This window comes from Dendrobates tinctorius, unplaced genomic scaffold (genome assembly GCF_039654945.1).
Source record: "Dendrobates tinctorius isolate UK_male_01 unplaced genomic scaffold, ASM3965494v1 ptg000015l, whole genome shotgun sequence".
Classification (NCBI taxonomy): domain Eukaryota; kingdom Metazoa; phylum Chordata; class Amphibia; order Anura; family Dendrobatidae; genus Dendrobates; species Dendrobates tinctorius.
This window is the reverse complement of record NW_027361683.1, coordinates 43,632,957-43,655,267: the sequence shown is the minus strand read 5'-3', so window position 1 is coordinate 43,655,267 and position 22,311 is coordinate 43,632,957. Positions and strand designations below refer to the sequence as shown.

At 44.0% G+C, this 22,311-nt stretch overlaps 1 protein-coding gene across 3 annotated transcripts in view; it reads right to left on the bottom strand.

Moving 5' to 3' along the window:
- PHACTR4 (phosphatase and actin regulator 4) overlaps nt 1-20,898 on the bottom strand; it is a 116,319-nt gene extending 95,421 nt beyond the window's left edge. For 2 of the 3 annotated variants that reach the window (XM_073564049.1, XM_073564035.1), the window contains exon 1: nt 20,612-20,896. Coding sequence is in view for 2 of the 3 variants with exons in the window: in XM_073564035.1 (XP_073420136.1) it covers nt 20,612-20,711 (100 nt within the window). In the remaining variant the exon portion in view is untranslated. Of the gene's footprint in view, nt 1-20,611 lie in introns of all 3 variants that reach the window. The other variant, XM_073564026.1, reaches the window with a different exon arrangement.
- Nucleotides 20,899-22,311: the final 1,413 nt, after the last annotated feature.

The window sequence follows — 22,311 nt, the reverse complement described above, 5'->3', positions numbered from 1 at the left end:
GAAGCACTTGGGGGTTCAAGGTGCTCACCACACATCTAGATAAGTTCCTTGGGGGGTCTAGTTTCCAAAATGGGGTCACTTGTGGGGGGTTTCTACTGTTTAGGCACACAGGGGCTCAGCAAATGTAACATGACGCCCGCAGACCATTCCATCAAAGTCAGCATTTCAAAATGTCACTACTTCCCTGCTGAGCCCCAACGTGTGCCCAAACAGTGGTTCCCCCCCACATATGGGGTACCAGCGTACTCAGGACAAACTGGAAAACAACTTTTGGGGTCCAATTTATCCTAGTACCCTTGTGAAAATAAAAAATTGCCAACTAAAAAATTTTTTTTTAGGAAAAAAAAAAGATTTTTTATTTTCACTGCTCTGCATTATAAACTTCTGTGAATCACCTGGGGGTTCAAAGTGCTCACTATGCATCTAGATAAGTTCCTTAGGGGGTCTAGTTTCCAAAATGGGGTCATTTGTGGGGGAGCTCCAAAGTTAAGGCACACAGGGGCTCTCCAAATACGACATGGTGTCCGCTAACGATTGGAGCTAATTTTCATTTCAAAAAGTCAAATGGCGCTCATTCTCTTCTGCGCCCTGCCGTGCACCCAAACAGTGCCCCCTCCCCACATATGGGGTACCAGCATACTCAGGACAAACAGGACAACAACTTTTGGGGTCCAATTTCTCCTGTTACCCTTGTGAAAATAAAAAATAGCGTGCTAAAAAATAATTTTTGAGGAAAAAAAATGATTTTTTATTTTCACTGCTCTATGTTATAAACTTTTGTGAAGCACTTGGGGGTTCAAAGTGATCACTACACATCTAGATAAGTTCCTTAAGGGGTCTAGTTTCCAAAATGGTGTCACTTGTGGGGGAGCTCCAATGTTTAGGCACACAGGGGATCTCCAAACGCGACATGGTGTCCGATAACGATTGGAGCTAATTTTCCATTCAAAAAGTCAAATGGCGCTCCTTCCCTTCCGGGCCCTGCCGTGCACCCAAACAGTGGTTTATGACCACATATGAGGTATCGGTGTACTCAGGAGAAATTGCCCAACAAATTTTAGCATCCATTTTATCCTGTTGCCCATGTGAAAATGAAAAAACTGAGGCTAAAAGATAATTTTTGTGAAAAAAAGTACTTTTTTTTTTTTACGGATCAATTTGAGAAGCACCTGGGGGTTCAAAGTGATCACTTTGCATCTAGATAAGTTTCTTGGGGGGTCTAGTTTCCAAAATGGGGTCACTTGTGGGGGAGCTCCAGTGTTTAGGCACACATCGACTCTCCAAACGCGACATGGCAAGCGCTAAATATTCCAGCATATTTTCAATTCAAAAAGTCAAATGGCACTCCTTCCCTTCTGAGCCCTGCCGTGCGCCCAAATAGTGGTTTTTGACCACATATGAGGTATCGGTGTACTCAGGGGAAATTGCCCAACAAATTTTGGGATCCATTTTATCCTGTTGCCCATGTGAAAATGAAAAAATTGATGCTGAAAGAAAATTTTTGTTGGAAAAATTAAAATGTCCTTTTTTTCCTTCCATGTTGCTTTAGTTCCTGTGAAACACCTAAAGGGTTAATAATCTTCTTGAATGTAGTTTTGAGTAGCTTGAGGGGTGCAGTTTTTAGAATGGTGTCACTTTTGGGTATTTTCTGCCATATAGACCCCTCAAAGTGACTTCAAATGTGAGGTGGTCCCTAAAACAAATGGTTTTGTAAATTTTGTTGTAAAAATGAGAAATCACTGGTCAACTTTTAACCCTTATAACTTCCTAATTAAAAAATATTTTGCTTCCAAAATTGTGCTGATGTAAAGTAGACATGTGGGAAATGTTATTTAGTAACTATTTTGTGTCACATAACTCTCTAGTTTAACAGAATAAAAATTCAAAATTTGAAAATTGCGAAATTTTCAAAATTTTCGCCAAAATTTCTGATTTTTTCACAAATAAACGCAAAAATTATCGATCTAAATTTACCACTAACATGAAGCCCAATATGTCACGAAAAAACAATCTCAGAATCGCTAGGATGCGTTGAAGCGTTCCAGAGTTATTACCTCATAAAGGGACACTGGTCAGAATTGCAAAAAATGGCCAGGTCATTAAGGTCAAAATAGGCTGGGTCATGAAGGGGTTAAATTGTGACTGCTGCAAGTCTGAAAGGGAATTTAAAAGGTCTTGTCCACTGGTAGAGAACGCCTTCCCAATTGTTCCAGTGCCCATCAAAATAAAGACACATGATTTTTAGCTCCTGAAGCAGAGCTGTTCCTGTGTTGTCAGCGGGGTGCATCCCAGCTGTTATGAGACATTGTTAAGTCATACAAATTCTTTGGCCATTCAATGGTCGAGGATCTCTGCAGCCTTTCAGTATTCTGTCAGAGCGCGGCTCCTGGCTGTAACGAGACAGTTTTGTCATGTGACTGCTTCAGCCAATCAGTGGCCCATGATTACTTCAGATTTCCATCAGAGTGGAAATACGCTCTGCCAGCACCACTCTGGGAGGCAAGTATCAAGTGTTTTATTTAATCGTGAGCACTGGAGCCATTATAAAGGGGTTGTTCAGTAGTGCACAACTCCATTAATGAGTAAATATAGGTCATTTATTCACTCTATATCTTTGCCACATTTTGTAAAATCTTGGAAAACATACTTAAAACCACCAGCAAAGGGAATACAAAGCTGCGTATAAATGGCATGAATCATTGGGCTGCTCAGTCCTGGCACAAATGGGCAGTTAATATTTACCTAGTGTTAGCTGAGCCATGGAACAAGTCAGCACATACACATACAGAGTGCTGTGTTCTTCCTTTACAAACACTGTACACTCATGCAAGATCTATGCGCCCAAACAAAGGCTGTTCCACGTTGTGTAATCTCACATTTCCTATACAGGTAGGCATTCTGCATTAAGACAATCTACGTGACAACCAATAAGCTTTCGCCAATTAGGATTTTACATATTTATAGAGAAAGACAAACCAGTGGGGTTTACACTGAATCAAACTGGCACAAGTGTCTTTCTAGGCATGGCCACTCCATACAATTCTCTTCAAGCCTACACAGCCGGTATCTTTGAGTTTTGACAAATGACAGAGTGCTCAATTACAGACACGGCTCCAGGCACACATACCTCATAAGAGAAGCTATGCAGGGTATTTGTACCTTGCCCATCAGAGGAAACATTAACCTGAATGCACACAGCCTACATTTTTACAGTATCTGCAAAAGAAACCACACTCCGCCAATACCATGGACTGCTCAGCTAAACCACACGTATGAAAGAAGAACTGAAGAATCAGAATAAACAGTATACAATTATAGGACTCTATGGCAACTGTCCTCGCAAGTTATCTGACTGAAGAAAACGCAATATCGCTACATTGGGAAAAACGCATTAGCCCCTATAGATATTATTCACTGGCTGAAGCGATGCCCGGGCATCGTAACTAACTACAGTTAGTTATAACAAGTTATAATGAAGAATAGGGTGGTCCAAAAGTAGGTGGACAGAAAATAACAACATTTATTTTGATTTGTATATAAAATTATATTTACTAACACAAGCATAACATTGACAATTATATTTTATTATGAACAATAATACAAAAGCCCTTAAATTTTATTAACGCAGGTGCTCAAACTGTTTTCCATCACAATTTTCACCGCTTTGAAGTCTGCCTCTTACGCTTCGACAAACATTTCTGCACAAGTCGCTTTGGGTATTAGTTTCTTGAAATGCATCTCTTATGTAATTTTTCAAATCACTGACACTTTTTGGTTTTTGACTATAAACTTTGTCCTTGAGTTCTCCCCAAAAGAAAAAATCCATTGGGGCCAAGTCTGGTGAATGTGCCGGCCAATCAAGTGGGCCTCTTCGGCCCATCCATTTATTAGGAAATGATTCATCAAGATACTCGCGGACTACTCTTGAATAATGTGGAGGGGCCCCATCTTGTTGGAAATAAAGGTCATTTGCATTAGGCTGTTGCTGTAACTGGGGAACAACTTGATTCATTAGAATTTCGAGATACTTTTCTCGTGTGACTGTTCCATCAAAACAAAATGGTCCAAAAACACCAAAACTTGAAATACCACCCCAAACATTGACACCAGGCTCACTTAGTTGTTGCCCTAATGTTAACCCCTTAAGCCCCAAGGGTGGTTTGCACGTTCATGACCGGGCCAATTTTTACAATTCTGACCACTGTCCCTTTATGAGGTTATAACTCTGAAATGCTTTCATGGATCCCGGTGATTCTGACATTGTTATCTCATGACATATTGTACTTCATGTTAGTGGTAAAATTTCATTCATATAACTTGCGTTTATTTGTGAAAAACACAGAAATTTGGCGAAAATTTTGAAAATTTCGCAATTTTCCAAATTTGAATTTTTATGCCCTTAAATCAGAGATACAGCACACAAAAAATGTAATAAATAACATTTCACATATGTTTACTTTACATCAGCACAATTTTGGAACCAAAATTTTTTTTTGTTAGGAAGTTATAAGGGTTAAAAGTTGATTTCTTATTTTTGCAACACCATTTTATTTTTACGGACCACATCACATTTGAAGCCACTTTGAGGGGTCTATATGATAGAAAATACCCAAAAGTGACACCATTCTAAAAACTGCACCCCTCAAGGTGCTCAAAACCACATTCAAGAAGTTTATTAACACTTTAGGTGCGTCACAGGAATATTTTGAATATTTAAAAAAAAAAAAAAAATGAACAATTAACTTTTTTTCACAAAAAAAATACTTCAGGTTCAATTTTTTTTATTTTACCAAGGGTAACAGGAGAAATTGGACTGCAAAAGTTATTGTGCTGAGTACGCTGATACCTGATATGTGGGGGGGAACCAGTGTTTCGGCGCATGGCAGACCTCAGAAGGGAAGGAGCGCCGTTTGACTTTTTCAATGCAAAATTGGCTGGAATTCAGATCGGACGCCATGTCGCGTTTGGAGAGCCCCTGATGTACCAAAACAGTAGAAACCCCCCACAAATGACACCATTTTGGAAACTAGACCCCCCAAGGAACTTATCTAGATGTGTGGTGAGCACTTTGAACCCCCCAGTGCTTCACAGAAGTTTATAACGCCCAGGCGTGAAAATAAAAAAATCGTATTTTTTCCACAAACATGATCTTTTAGTCACCAATTTTTTTATTTTCCCAAGGGTACAAGGAGAAATTGGACCCCAAAAGTTGTTGTCCAATTTGTCCTGAGTACGCTGATACCTCATATGAGGGAGAAAACTACTGTATGGGCACACATCGGGGCTCGGAAGGGAAGTAGTGACGTTTTGGAATGCAGACTTTGATGGAATGGTCTGCGGGTGTCATGTTGCTTTTGGAGAGCCCCTGATGTACCTAAACAGTGGAAACCCCCCACAAGTGACCCCATTTTGGAAACTAGACCCCCCACGGACTTATCTAGATGTGTGGTGAGCACTTTGAACCCCCAAGTGCTTCACAGAAGTTTATAACGCCTGGGCGTGAAAATAAAAAAATCATTTTTTTCCACAAAAATGATATTTTTGCCCCCAATTTTTTATTTTCCTAAGGGTAACAGGAGAAATTGGACCCCAATTTTAACTTTATTACATTGTCCCAGTTGGGACATCACTGTCCTGTGACAGATCGCTGATCTGTAGGGAAAGAGCCCCCCGCAGCAGCGCTGCACATTGCACTGCTGTGGGGGGCTCAGGGAAGCACGGAGGGAGCCCCCTCCCTGCCGATGCTTCCCTTTAACCCCCGGTACACCGCGATCGTGTTGGATTGCGGTGTACAAGGGGTTAACGTGTCGGGGTCGGTCCGTGACCGCCCCTGACACATTGTGCCGGGTATCAGCTGTGATAATCAGCTGACACGTGGGCGCCGCTGATCGCTATGACGTACTATCCCGTCCCTGGGAATTAAGTCCCATGGCACATGGACGGGATAGTACGTCATATGACAGAAAGGGGTTAAATGCATGTTCTCATTATACCAGTAAATACAATTATGTCTGTTAATATGGCCAGATAATTTGAAAGAAGCTTCATCACTCCACATAATGTTATCTAAAATTACTGGATTTTCTTCCATTTCGTTAAGCATAATCTCACTAAATTGCAGCCGCCTGTCTGGATCATCCTCCAATAAATCATGAATTAGACGTGGACGATAAGCTTTCCACCCAATAGATTTCAGGATTCGCATGATGGAAGCTCGTGAAATTCCTAGCTCTATAGAGACTCTTCTGGTGGACTTTTTTGGACTCTGAACAAATGTTTCAGCAACAAGTTGTTTATTATTTTCTGTACAGGCTGTTTTGGGTTGACCAGTTTATGGAGCATTAAGGATTGAGCCAGTGGCATTGAATTTGTCACAAATGTAGTAAATGGTTTGTCTCTTTGGGGCTTGAGTACCAAATGTTTCAACCCAATTTGCTCTGTTTCAGCATTTTGAGATCTCCAATATTCTTTTAAAATCCATTTTCTTTGATCTGTATTTACATTATTTGCCATTATGGGTTATCTGAAGAGAAAAAAGATTTGGGGGAGATTTATCTGTGAAAGCTGGATCTGTGAAACTGACTCAGTTGCCCTTAGCAACCAGATTCCACCTTTCATTTTCCAAAGAGTCTGTGAAAAATGAAAAGTGGAATCTGATTGGTTGCTAAGGGCAACTGAGTCAGTTTCACTCTACATCGTGTTCGATAAGTCTCCTCCTTCATAACCCTATTACACATACTGTGCACCTACTTTTGAACCACCCTGTATATAAAGCTGAGTGTATAGCCCCGTCCACTCCGCATAGCCACATTCACTCTAATATCCCACATCGTCCCGTCAGCCAGAGCCACCAGACTACTAATATCCCACATCATCCCGTCAAAGCCACCGGACTACTACCCCTAATATCCCACATCATCCCATCAGTCATAGCCACTGGACAACTACCCCTAATATCTCACATCATCCCGTCAGCCAGAGCCACCAGACTACTAATATCCCACATCATCCCGTCAAAGCCACCGGACTACTACCCCTAATATCCCACATCATCCCATCAGTCATAGCCACTGGACAACTACCCCTAATATCTCACATCATCCTGTCAGCCAGAGCCACCAGACTACTAATATCCCACATCATCCCGTCAAAGCCACCGGACTACTACCCCTAATATCCCACATCATCCCATCAGCCATAGCCACTGGACAACTACCCCTAATATCCCACATCATCCCATCAGCCAGAGCCACCAGACTACTAATATCCCACATCATCCCGTGAAAGCCACCGGACTACTACCCCTAATATCCCACATCATCCCATCAGCCATAGCCACTGGACAACTACGCCTAATATCTCACATCATCCCGTCAAAGCCACCGGACAACTACCCCTAATATCCCACATCATCCCATCAAAGCCACCGGACTACTACCCCTAATATCTTACATCATCCCATCAGCCATAGCCACCGGACAACTACCGCTAATATCCCACATCATCCCGTCACTGCCGCCGGACTACTACCCCTAATATCCCACATCATCCCATCAAGCCAGAGGCGCCGGACTACTACCCCTAATATCCCACTTCGTCCCATCAGCAAGAGGCACCGGACTACTACCCCTAATATCCCACATCATCCCGTCAGCTTGGGGTCAGAACCAGCGCGCTGAGTGGAAAGGCCTTAACTTCCATACTGGGGATCCCTTTAAGAGAGGCCTGGCATCAGAACCAGAGCGCTGAGTGGATTTGTCCTGACTTGCATACCAATGCTCCCTTTAATAGAATCCAGGGGTCAGAGTCAGAGCGCTGAGGGATTTGCCCTAACTTCCATACAGGAGATCCCTTTAAGAGAGCCTGGGGTCAGGGCCAGAGCATTTGAAGGCAATTGCCCTGACTTCCATACTGTGGATCCCTTTAAGAGGGGCCTGGGGTCAGAATCAGAGCGCAGAGTGGATTTGCCCTCACTTCCACACTGGACATCCCTTTAAGAGGGAAGATGTGCCGATGGGATGGAGGATGTGCGATGGGTATATGGGCATGGGGGGGGGCGGGGAGTCATTTCTGTCATGTGCTCTCTGCTCCTTTCTGGGGGGCAGACAATGGCTGGGAGCTTATGTTTCTGGGAATGCTAGATTTCTCCCACCATGTCAGTGTCTGCTGAGGTGTTGTCGAGTGGGAAAACAGTTGCTCATAGCAACCAATCACAGCTCAGCTTCTTTTAAAAAGCGCTGGTGAAATTAAAGATGCTTCCTGATTGGTTGGTGATACACAGAGACACATGTTCAAAAATTATATATACACACACACACACACACACACACACATATACACATAGATTTAGTAAATACATGCAAAATAAAGCAAAATAAGGCATAGCTGGTTTATGAATAGTCAGTGGTGCACAACATGCAGGGGCCACATGGGTCTCACTATGCCTTTCTTGGTGGCCCCCAATCATTCGAAATGCTTGCCTGTGTTTGGCTGTTTCCAAACCAAAGAAAAAAAAAGGGGTGGCACAGCTGCAGTGCCTTGCGTTGCGAAAGTATTCGGCCCCCTGGAACTTTTCAACCTTTTCCCACATATCATGCTTCAAACAAAGATACCAAATGTAAATTTTTGGTGAACAATCAACAAGTGGGACACAATTGTGAAGTTGAACGAAATTTATTGGTTATTTTAAATTTTTGTGGAAATTCAAAAACTGAAACGTGGGGCGTGCAATATTATTCGGACCCTTTAACCTAATACTTTGTTGCACTTACAACTGCAAGTCGCTTGGGGTATGTCTCTATCTGTTTTGTACATCGAGAGACTGAAATTCTTACCCATTCTTCCTTGGCAAACAGCTCGCACTCAGTGAGGTTTGATGGAGATCGTCTGTGAACAGCAGTTTTCATCTCTTTCCACAGATTTTCGATTAGATTCAGGTCTGGACTTTGACTTGGCCATTCTAACACCTGGATACGTTTATTTGTGAACCATTCCATTGTAGATTTTGCTTTATGTTAAGGGATCATTGTCTTGTTGGAAGACAAATCTCCATCCCAGTCTCAGGTCTTTTGCAGACTCCAACAGGTTTTCTTCAAGAATGGTCCTGTATTTGGCTCCATCCATCTTCCCATCAATTTTAACCATCTTCCCTGTCCCTGCTGAAGAAAAGCAGGCCCAAACCATGATGCTGCCACCACCATGGACAGACTGTCCCACGTCAGCTGTAGATCTCTGCAGTTCATCCAGAGTGATCATGGGCCTCTTGGCTGCATCTCTGATCAGTCTTCTCCTTGTTTGAGATTAAAGTTTTGAGGGACGGCCGGGTCTTGGTAGATTTGCAGTGGTATGATACTCCTTCCATTTCAATATGATCGCTTGCACAGTGCTCCTTGGGATGTTTAAAGTTTTGGAAATCATTTTGCATCCAAATCCGGCTTTAAACTTCTCCACAACAGTATCACGGACCTGCCTGTTGTGTTCCTTGGTCTTCATGATGCTCTCTGTGCTTCAAACAGAACCCCGAGACTATCACAGAGCAGGTGCATTTATACGGAGACTTGATTACACACAGGTGGATTATATTTATCATCATTAGTCATTTTTGACAATGGATCATTCAGAGATCCACAATGAACTTCTGGAGTGAGTTTGCTGCACTGAAAGTAAAGGGGCCGAATAATATTGCATGTCTCACTTTTCAGTTTTTGAATTTCCACAAAAATTTAAAATAACCAATAAATTTCGTTCAACTTCACAATTGTGTCCCACTTGTTGTTGATTCTTCACCAAAAATTTACATTTGGTATTTTTATGTTTGAAGCATGATATGTGGGAAAAGGTTGAAAAGTTCCAGGGGGCCAAAAACTTTTGCAAGGCACTGCATCTCTGTGTCCCCATACTCCCCTAAAGGGAACGTGTGAAGGGAGCAACACACCTCAAATCTTGATAAACTTGGACATGGTGGCATCATAGAAGACAATTAAGGGATCATGACAGGCGTGGGGAACTGACTCTGGACACATCCTATGGTGAGATTGTTCCACTATTTAGTAAGGGAACCATCAAATGTAATGTGTGATATGAGCAGACTTCCCTGTTTCTTTGCTTGATTGTCACCACTAAGCCATAGTTTGTGTTTTTTAAGGTAGACTGACATGGGTGACATTAAGACAGGACACATGGTGGTTTGATTGAATCCCCTGGGTGTATTTTGGTTTTCTTGTAGACCACCCTATAGTGGATTGTGACCTAATGAACTTTGATTGAACCCACTGGGGGTTTGATTTAATTGTTGATCACCCTATAGTGGATTGTATTTATTGTGTTTATTCTGCTAGTGCAGTTATTTATCCCAAGAGGCATTTTTATTAATGTTTGCTTTTAAACAATAAGTAAAGGTAACATTTTAAATATTCACCATTTCATGCTTATATATACTAATTTTCTGGTGATTCTATTACAAAATTGGCTAATGTAACCCCATAAATGTTAGGAGAATTTGGTCCATTGATCCTTTATTGTTACTCCAAAAAGATGTATAAGACTTACAGCTGGCCATCTATACATTGTATTTTATGGCCTTATGTGCTACTGATGCTAACTGAAATGTCTCAGATACGAATACCCTTGTAAGTTTTGCAGCCTTTGGGGAGTCATTCAACATGATAATGTGGTCCTCTGACCAGAAAAGGTTGTGCACTCCTGCTCTAGGTAGCATTCCATTAGTCCGAAATGAGAGCTCTCAAAATAAGCAGCATGATCTTGCAGCTACAATACTGCATGCCACCCAGGGGCCTATGGGAGCAATGCTGGGAATTCGGGGAGTACTTGTAGAGAAGTCAGGTCATTTACATTATGTGTATGTGACAAATACAGCATTTTCTTTACATTATGTTAAATCTTATATTAGGAAAAGTGCTAATCATTGGGGCTAACAGTTTTTTCATAAGGCTATGTGCACATGATGCACTTTTGATGCATTTTTTACTCGTGTAAATGGTCCAAAAACGCAATGGAATCCTTATGCAAGGTAACTCAATGACAATCCTGAAGTGTTGTGCACATGATCAGTAAATTTCCATAAGTATTTGCAGCATTTTATTTTCTGCAGAATGTCAATTCTTTTTGCGTTTCTGCAGCGTCTTTGGCTGCAAATTTGCTGCGAATTGTCAAAGGAAAGGATATCAAAAGGAGGAAAAGTGTGTGGGTGGAGATTATGTGTCTGTCTGTCTGCCTGCCTGCGTGTGTACCCATGGGACAAACAGCCCATAGGGATTGTACTTAGGCGTCGTCTGATGGGACTACTACTCCCATCCGGCTATGTCTTTTGTCACGTATAACAGAGACCACATGAGCCGATGATGGGAGACTAGTCTCATCATCTGGTGCCTGTGTTCAACTGTAAAAAGAAAAAAAAAAATCTAAACATTTTCATAATTACATACATATTCACATACAAAGTACATACTAACCGAACGCATTTGAACGCCTAATCCCTGATGCCGGCACATCCTGCAAACAATCAAAAATAAACATATAATACTATCATGTACGATGTAATCCATTTACTACTGAGTGTCTCACGGCGATCTCACGTGTAGAACAGTCACACCGGGAATGTGACTGCTCTACCCGGCCTCCGGCGATACACTGACAGGAGGTATTTTCTCTCGCAGTGTATCACTGCGCTGCCGTGAGCGTTCACCGGAGTTCATCAGCTCCAGTTCTCACGCAGCAGTGCCATAAGTGAGAGCACTGGAGCTGATGAACTCAGCTGAACTCTCATGGCAGCGCAGTGATACAGTGACAGGACGTAATCGCTCCAGCAGTGTATCGCTGGTGGCCGGGTAGAACAGTCAGATCTCCCGATGTGACTGTTCTACACGTGAGATCGCCGTGGGGTACTCGATATTAAATGGACTGCATCGGACAGGATAGTACTATATGTTGGTTTATTATTTTTTGATTGCTTGCAGGAGATGAGGGCGTCAGGGATTAGGTTTTCAGTAAGTATGGTAAATTTAGATTCAATAAAGGAGTCTGTGTGATTATTTAAAATAAAGGACTTTATTCTGGGTGTCTGTGCTTTATACAATATCCCTATGGGGTTAGTAATGGATAGGTGTCTTATTGATGCCTCCCCACTACTAACCTGTGGGCTTGATGTCACCTGACAATACAAAGGTGACATCAACTCCACAAATATGAACCCCACTTGCCACCGCTACAGGGCAAGTGGGAAGAGCGAAGATAAGTGCCAGAATTGGTGCATCTATAAGATGCGCCATTTATAGGGCGGCTGAGAGCTGATGTTTTTAGCCTGGGGTGCCAATATCCATGACCCCTTCCCAGGCTATTATTATCAGCCCGTAGCTGTCTGCCTAGCCTTTGCTGGTTCGATTTTATAGGCGGACCCCCATGTCAATTTTTTTCTGGGGTTTCCCTGTAAACTAGCCAGTAAATGCTAAGCAAACATCTGTAAGCTAATACTTAACAGCCTGGGAACCTTTATGGCTATTGGCTCCTTCCCAGAATATTAACATCAGCCCTCAGCATTCCCTCTGCTGGTTATGAAAATTATGCGGGAGCCCATGCAATTTTTAAATTTTTTGAAAAATAAACAGATATTGTGTTTCACGCAGATTTCTGACAGTTGCCGTTTTGTTACAGCATATGTAGGTTAATTATGATAATGCTCCTACATAGGCGTGTGTCTTTGACGCTTTATGTAACGCTTTATTAATGAGGGTATCTGGCTGACAAAGATATAGTAATAAAAAAAATTGTGAAGTCATCTCCTTGTTCAACCTCTTCTTTGTCATTCTCCATTGAAGACCATAATGTCATCACATACCATGTTCAAATTTATAATGTTTACACACAAAGCAAATGTAAGTAATATATTATTACACTTACAGTATATTTGCTTTGTATGTAAACATACGTCATCAAAGGTCTTGCAAGGCATCCCTGGGAACGGGAGCATCGCGATGATCGGGAACGCTGCGCGGGACCCCGGAAGGTGAGAAAAACACCATTTTTTATTTTTTTTAAATTATTTTTAACATTAGATCTTTTTACTAATGAAGCTGCATAGGCAGCCTCAATAGTAAAAAGTTGGTCACACTTGTCAAACACTATGCTCCAGATCGCTTGCAAATCGCTAGTTTTTCCATGGGAAATAGGCAGAAATTAAAATGCAATTTGCTCGCATATTTCCCGCGGAATGAAATTCAGGAATTCCCACGGAAATTTCCGCGGGAATTCTGCAACATGTGCACATAGCCTTATTCTTATCAGACTTTAGTCTCAGTGTGGTCCTGTTTTTCTCGTATGTGGAGGGGAAATAAATTTTTCCATCTTCTCAATTCTGACAGCCTGTGAAAAATCAGGCTGCATTCAGATGTCATCTGATTTTTTCACAGACTCATTGATTTGCATTACCAATTATGATCTAACCTTGGATCAAGATCGGACAGTCCATCAAAAATTAGGACGTGCTTGGTCCCACAGACAATCACAGGTATGAGTGCTATTTGTAAAAAACACGTATGAAAACATGCATGAAAATTATATGTCAGAATGAGGCCTAAATAGCAGGACTTTGGAGTCGGTAAGCCAAACCACAGATTCCACAGTACTGCCTCACTACTGAGCATGTGCATAAGGTGCAGAACCAGCACCGCCTCACTACTGAGCATGTACATAAGGTGCTGCACCACCTCACTACTGAGCATGTACATGATGTGCTGCACCACCTCACTACTGAGCATGTACATGATGTGCAGCACCACCTCACTACTGAGCATGTACATGATGTGCAGCACCACCTCACTACTGAGCATGTACATGATGTGCAGCACCACCTCACTACTGAGCGCACCGCCTCACTACTGAGCATGTTCATAAGGGGCAATACCAGCCCTGCCTCACTACTGAGCATGCACATAAAGTGTAGCACTATCACTGCCTCACTACTGAGCATGTACATAAGGTGCAGCACCAGTACGCCTCACTACTGAGCATGTACATAAGGTGCAGCACCAGCACTGCCTCACTACTGAGCATGTACATAAAGTGCAGCACCAGCACTGCCTCACTACTGAGCATGTACATAAAGTGCAGCACCAGCACTGCCTCACTACTGAGCATGTACATAAAGTGCAGCACCAGCACTGCCTCACTACTGAGCATGTGCATAAGGTGCAGCACCAGCACTGCCTCACTACTGAGCATGTGCATAAGGTGCAGCACCAGCACTGCCTCACTACTGAGCATGTACATAAGGTGCAGCACCGTCTCACTACTGAGCATGTACATAAGGTGCAGCATCAGTCCTGCCACACTACTGAGCATGTGCATAAGGTGCAGCATCGGCCCTGCCTCACTACTGAGCATGTACATAAAGTGCAGCACCAGTACCGCCTCACTACTGAGCATGTGCATAAAGTGCAGCACCAGCACTGCCTCACTACTGAGCATGTGCATAAAGTGCAGCACCAGCACTGCCTCACTACTGAGCATGTGCATAAAGTGTAGCACCAGTACCGCCTCACTACTGAGCATGTGCATAAAGTGTAGCACCAGCACTGCCTCATTACTGAGCATGTACATAAGGTGCAGCACCGTCTCACTACTGAGCATGTACATAAGGTGCAGCATCAGTCCTGCCACACTACTGAGCATGTACATAAGGTGCAGCATCGGCCCTGCCTCACTACTGAGCATGTACATAAGGTGCAGCACCAGCACTGCCTCACTACTGAACATGTACATAAAGTGCAGCACCAGTACCGCCTCACTACTGAGCATGTGCATGTGCATAAAGTGCAGCACCAGCACTGCCTCACTACTGAGCATGTGCATAAAGTGTAGCACCAGTACCGCCTCACTACTGAGCATGTGCATAAAGTGTAGCACCAGCACTGCCTCATTACTGAGCATGTACATAAGGTGCAGCACCAGCACTGCCTCACTACTGAGCATGCACATAAAGTGCAGCACCAGTACCGCCTCACTACTGAGCATGTACATAAGGTGCAGAACCGCCTCACTACTGAGCATGCACATAAAGTGCAGCACCAGTACCGCCTCACTACTGAGCATGTGCATAAAGTGCAGCACCAGCACTGCCTCACTACTGAGCATGTGCATAAAGTGCAGCACCAGCACTGCCTCACTACTGAGCATGTGCATAAAGTGCAGCACAGATTAATCTCAACTAAAAGCAGAGATCCTTAGATCAGGAACAGAACAGACATTTATAGGACATTTCATAGCTTTCCAAAATTATAATGGAAAAAAATTACAGCACGTACTGCACTGAACTACTGTACTCAATTTTCTATATATTTTTTTAGGAGACGGTCCATTTTATACCGACTCCACAAAAATGGACTCTAAGGCTCCATAGTCCTGCTAAATAGTAGTCCATACAGATCTGCAATTTAAAGTGATTCTGATTAACCTTATATAAAGCTCAAGTTTTAATAATTTTTTTCAGTGCATCTTTCAATTGAATTGTACAGATGGGCAAGATTAAATGTGAAAAAAAGTTCTGAAATGATTCTTCTTGGAATGATTTATGTGACAAACCTGGCTTTTGAACAGGGGTGTGTTCAAAATTAAATGTTTAAACAAAAAACGCAAAGATTTGTAGATCATACTATGCTTATATGAGCATAAAATTTCAGGATCTGCAGCAGTAAAAACACATAATTATACTATAAGAGCAGGAAGAGAATGATGCAAGCGAAACGAACATCATCTGCTTTATCAGGATTGTATCCAAAATAAATGGCATTCTAGGTACATAGATGTTTCCCCAGATAGATCTGAGTTGGTTGTTTGCAGACATGCATTCTGTTGAGGCACCACTTCAGAGGCTTTGTTTATTGCAGCGCTGGACTGGTGTTACTAATGTAAGTTCACTGTCCATGGTCTTATACATACCAGCTGTTGTGTTCGGCTCTTCCTGGCACCGCAGCGGTTGGTGTCCGGCCTGATGGCTCCCCTGCTTGCTGGGCAATCCAGAAGTAACTAGTCAATGTAAGTCTATGAAAGCCAGAATGAAGCAAATAGACTTACATTGAGAGCTTGTGATAGTTAGACTTCCGGTAAGTGAGGCGCTGAGGTCACAAGATGGTGGCGCAGGACCGGAACGGCAGATGAGTATAATAATACTAGGGTCAGTGACCTTACATTAGTAGTGCTTTAAGATTAATATAAATGGCATATTCACTCATGCGGAGGTGTGATTTATAACCACTTCCACCTATGTTTTTCCAGAGCTGTCAAAGAATTATCTTCTGGGTATGTGTACACATTAAGTATTTGCAGCAGATTTTTCTGCACCAAAAAACCAAGAGTGTTGGCAGGAAAAAAAACAGTGTAAAATAAGTAATTTTTCTAATGGATGAAAAATGTTGCAAAACACAAAGAATTGACCTAATTTGAAGAAATACATTGAAGGCTTAAATCTGTAAATAAAAAATAAGCAGCATGTGCATGGGATTTCAGAAATCTCACTTTGCTGATACTGTAAAGTGCGACATTCCTCTAACCTTGAAAAATGCATGGCAAAAATGCAGAGTGTGAACATGCCATATAAGTTATTAGGTATTCATAGGCTGTACTGTCCGTGACAGGCATCTGCGCTCTATAGCAGAATTAACTGCAATAACAACAGTTCTTCAAAGTATGTGGCCAATTTACAAACCATAGGCCTCATGTCCGTTTATATCACATATGTGAGAAAAAATGGACTGATTTTCATCGGTATTGAGATCAGATCTTTAATCAGTGCTTGGTTAGTTTGTCCATATTTATAATCAGTGATTTTCTCATATGCTAGAAAAAAAACACGGCAAGCTTCTCCTAGCCATTACAATGCTAAAAATGGACAGCACATCCGTAACCTTTTCGTGAATTTCACGGACCCATATACACTTATGGCTGATTTTTTTTTACCGGACCTTTGATTAAATAAAAAACAAAACAACATATGTTGTCTGCAATTTTTTTTTGGACATACATCAGACTATAAAGGGAACATGTTCTAGGTTTCATGAAAAACATGTATGTGAAAAGGCAGGCCTTACAAATAACTTCCTGTTCTCCAAGGGCCAACACTGGGTTAAACGAATGAAACCAGCTATTACTTGCCCTTCCCGCCATTGCTTCGGTGTATGTTCATTGGCTGCAGTGGTAACAGCATGACTACAGCGCACATCACCTCTTCAGCCAACCATTGAGTTCAGCAGATGTATCTTCACAGAGACAATGTAACACCATAGATCGGATTGTCATGTCCTAAAAAGATTTACAAAGTATGTCAACCTTAGTGAGTGCCAAGCTGATTTTTAAAGGAGGCCTTGATCAAATTTCCATCTGGTTAACTGGCAAAATATATACATCAATTTAGATCTGATTAAATTAGTCAGACACATTTAGGCTGGGGTTCCACACTGGATATGAGCGACATGCATGCCGAGGTGCAAATGCTAACATGCCACTAGGCTACGACCACACCATCAGTATTTGTTCAGTATTTTTTCTCAGCATTAGTAAGCCAAAACCAGGTGAGGAGCAATCAGAGGAAACATATAATAGAAACAAGTGCACCAATTCTGCATGTTTGACCCACTCCGGGTTTTGGCTCACAAATACTGATTAAATACTGATAGTGAGGCCGTAGCCTTAGTACAATTTGCAGTGGCTTTCTAAGCATAATGAGAAATGAAACTGAAAATAGCTTGCCCATTGTTAATGGCCTAGGGTTTTTCTTACCAGCCGCACTTCCGGAATTCCAACTAGGACCAATTAGGCTGTCTTCACATAGTGCAGATTTGGTTTAGATTTAGTGTCATCTTTCTTACAGCACCACTCCAGCATTTTTTATTGCACCGCTGAATTGCTGCTTAAAGTGTAATGCCTTTATTTTCTGTATCACTCTCACCTGCCTCTACCTTCATCCTTTTCCAGCGTTGCACCCGTTGGTCTCTTGGAGCTGCGCTGGGGTCACTTTTCTATACATAGCCTTCTATAGTCTTGTTCTGGTTCTCAGAGACTTGCATTGGGCTCTTCTGACATAACTTCTGACTTCCAGCCAACCAGAAGCTACGTGCACAAGATGGCACTGAAGGACCGGAGTCGGTAAAAGGTGAAGACTTGGAAGGCAAGCATGAGAACGGGGGCAGGGGACTTACATTTAAAGCATCACTCCAGCGCAGAAAAAAACAAACAAAACTCTGGAGTGGTGCTTTGAGTCTTGGCAAAAACCCTTGCATATGCTAAAATTGTGTTCAGCTGTGAAGAATTGTTTTTTGACGATTTCAGTAAGACACGTTACACACAACATAAGACGACATCAAGATGAGGAATGGACAACGGTCTTCAGAATGAAGGTATTAGAAAGCAAAAACTTTTCCTGCCTGGTCACTAGGAACAGAAAAAAGTTTACTACCATTCTATCAGTTGTAAAAAGTAAGAAACAAAACTTTCGGACAATACATTTTTTCAGACAACCCCTTAGGGTTGTCAACATACCAAAAACTACTTTTAGATGTGTTCATAAGGGGATTGTAAAGGTCTTGCTAAAATACTTGTATTTCAAAAGTGTGCCAATAATCAGTCCTGGATCCCGGTCCCGCATCTTCACTTCCACTGCTGTGCTCGATGGAAGAAACCCTTCCCGTGTCAGCACATCATAGATGCAGCGGGTGACTTCACTAGCCAAGTGTGCCCTTCTCTAAACATTCTATTTTTACTATATTGGAAACAAAATAGCAAGACTGATACTTTGCTACCTGTTCTGAGAGCAATACAGTGATACTTTCTGCGCTGGGGAAGGCACAGCAGAGACCGCTGGTTATTTAAAGAAAGAACAAAAAACAATAATCTCTCCCTCATATCTATGCGCATACCTGGGAAGTCGTATACACATTTATGATGTCCTTTTGCAGACAGTTACAAGAAGAGTGCTCTGCTCACCAACTAACTGCAATGCAAGGGTCACAATATCCATAATTACCCTTCACCATAACACACAGGCTGACAAGCAATGACGGGGGTAGAACGATCACTAATACGATTTACTGTCCACATTAGTAACATGTCTGCATGGAGCAATGTGATGCTACAATCATGAATTTATTTCCATATACGCATAAAAATCAAAACATCAAACTTTTTGCTTGTTATGTGATTGGCGGGAAAGAAGCATTACTACGAAGGCTTGTCTACCAATTACTGGCTTGTGTAACAGGGTCATAAAGAACACTCACTTCTGTTACCTCTACTGGCTCCTATCTTCCTGATGGTGGAGGAGTGTAAGGAGAGACTCAACCTGGAATCCTCCCAAGTGGTCTCTCCTGATGATAAAGTACCACCCCACTTTGAATCTTTCCCAAGTTCCCAGCGAATGATAGGGTTTCAGGAGAGGCTCCACCTTGAGGTATCCCTAACCCCTGTTTCTATCTCCCTGATGGTAGCGGGTGCAAGGAGGGACTTCTCCTGGAATCCACCCTAGGTTCCCACCTGATGGTAGGGTGTAAGGAGGATCTCCACATGGAGTATGTTTGGGGAGGGGGAGGTATAAAGAGGGAACTCCACCTGTAATGCTCCGTACATTCCCCCTGATGTTAGAGTGTAAGGAGGGTCTCCACCTGTAATGATCCCTAAGTTCCCACCTGGTGGTAAGGTGTAAGGAGGGTCTCCACCTATAAAGCTCCCTACATTCCCAACTGGTAGTAGGGTGTAAGGAGGCTCTCCACCTATAAAGTTCCCTGCATTCCCAATTGGTGGTAGGGTGTAAGGAGGGTCTCCACCTGTAATGCTCCCTAGGTTCCCACCTGGTGGTAGGGTGTAAGGAAGGTCTCCACCTATAAAGCTCCCTAGGTCTCCACCTGTAATACTCCCTAGGTTCCCACCTGGTGGTAGGATGTAAGGAAGGTCTCCACCTATAAAGCTCCCTACATTCCCACCTGGTGGTAGGGTGTAAGGAGGGTCTCCACCTATAAAGCTCCCTAGGTCTCCACCTGTAATGCTCCCTAGGTTCCCACCTAGTGGTAGGATGTAAGGAGGGTCTCTACCCGTAATGCTCCCTGGGTCTCCACCTGGCGGTAGGGCGTATGGAGGGTCTCCACCTGGCGGTAGGGCGTATGGAGGGTCTCCACCTGGCGGTAGGACGTATGGAGGGTCTCCACCTGGCGGTAGGACGTATGGAGGGTCTCCACCTGGCGGTAGGACGTATGGAGGGTCTCCACCTGGCGGTAGGGCGTATGGAGGGTCTCCACCTGGCGGTAGGGCGTATGGAGGGTCTCCACCTGGCGGTAGGGCGTATGGAGGGTCTCCACCTGGCATCCTCCCAGGCCCCTTCGCTCTCTGCACTTGTGATAGATGGCCTATAAGCTGCTAATCCGCCCACAGGAAAGTAAGTCCCTCAGGTAACACATAGCAGTAACGCTGCCAATATAAAAGAAAGGCACAGTACACGCCCTGGATACACCACGTACAAATGATGGCAAGTTGCTGGTGAGCTGCCAGTAGCCGGGCAGTTAGGTAAGCGGGCTATAAAATAAGGCGACGTGGGCCAGTGACCGCAGTAACTCACCAGCCAGCACGTCCGGGGCCAGCTCCTCGCTCTCCGGCGGTCCCTCGCTGTCCCTCTCGCAGCTTTCGGTGTGTCCTGGGGCTCTCTCAGTCTCTGACATCACAGGAAGTCCTACCTGTCCTGAGCAGCAGCAAGAACCGGAAGCCCAGGATGAATTCCACGCAGGGTCTCACGGGAGTTGTAGTGTTTGTTTGACGAGATTTGCCGCATTCGATGCGGTGTGCACTGCAGGCTGCACGTGAGTCTCAGACTTTCATGTGATGTGCTTTTCCTACGGACCTGTGAACAGACAGCAGTCAGTCATCAGATGTGACAAGGTGTTTGATCTCACCGGCCTGCGGATGACGAGTACACACAGTGTAGCCCCCTGCTGGCTGCTCCCTGTAATATCCCACCATCTCCATAGAAATAATATGTTGTTGCTAACCAACATCTGGGGTGAATAAGGAGCGCCCGACCATCCCATCTCCTATCACTGTCAGACTAGTCCTCCCAGCTCCTGTCACTGTCAGTCCTCCCAGCTCCTGTCACTGTCAGTCCTCCCAGCTCCTCTCACTGTCAGTCCTCCCAGCTCCTCTCACTGTCAGTCCTCCCAGCTCCTGTCACTGTCAGTCCTCCCAGCTCCTGTCACTGTCAGTCCTCCCAGCTCCTGTCACTGTCAGTCCTCCCAGCTCCTCTCACTGTCAGTCCTCCCAGCTCCTCTCACTGTCAGACTAGTCCTCCCAGCTCCTGTCACTGTCAGTCCTCCCAGCTCCTGTCACTGTCAGTCCTCCCAGCTCCTGTCACTGTCAGTCCTCCCAGCTCCTGTCACTGTCAGTCCTCCCAGCTCCTGTCACTGTCAGTCCTCCCAGCTCCTGTCACTGTCAGTCCTCCCAGCTCCTGTCACTGTCAGTCCTCCCAGCTCCTGTCACTGTCAGTCCTCCCAGCTCCTGTCACTGTCAGTCCTCCCAGCTCCTGTCACTGTCAGTCCTCCCAGCTCCTGTCACTGTCAGTCCTCCCAGCTCCTCTCACTGTCAGTCCTCCCAGCTCCTCTCACTGTCAGACTAGTCCTCCCAGCTCCTCTCACTGTCAGTCCTCCCAGCTCCTCTCACTGTCAGTCCTCCCAGCTCCTCTCACTGTCAGTCCTCCCAGCTCCTCTCACTGTCAGTCCTCCCAGCTCCTCTCACTGTCAGTCCTCCCAGCTCCTGTCACTGTCAGTCCTCCCAGCTCCTGTCACTGTCAGTCCTCCCAGCTCCTGTCACTGTCAGTCCTCCCAGCTCCTGTCACTGTCAGTCCTCCCAGCTCCTGTCACTGTCAGTCCTCCCAGCTCCTCTCACTGTCAGTCCCCCCATCTCCTATCACTGTCAGACTAGTCCTCCCAGCTCCTGTCACTGTCAGTCCTCCCAGCTCCTGTCACTGTCAGTCCTCCCAGCTCCTGTCACTGTCAGTCCTCCCATCTCCTATCACTGTCAGTCCTCCCATCTCCTATCACTGTCAGTCCTCCCATCTCCTATCACTGTCAGTCCTCCCATCTCCTATCACTGTCAGTCCTCCCATCTCCTATCACTGTCAGTCCTCCCATCTCCTATCATTGTCAGTCCTCCCATCTCCTATCACTGTCAGTCCTCCCATCTCCTATCACTGTCAGTCCCCCCATCTATCACTGTCAGTCCCCCCATCTCCTATCACTGTCAGTCCCCCCATCTCCTATCACTGTCAGT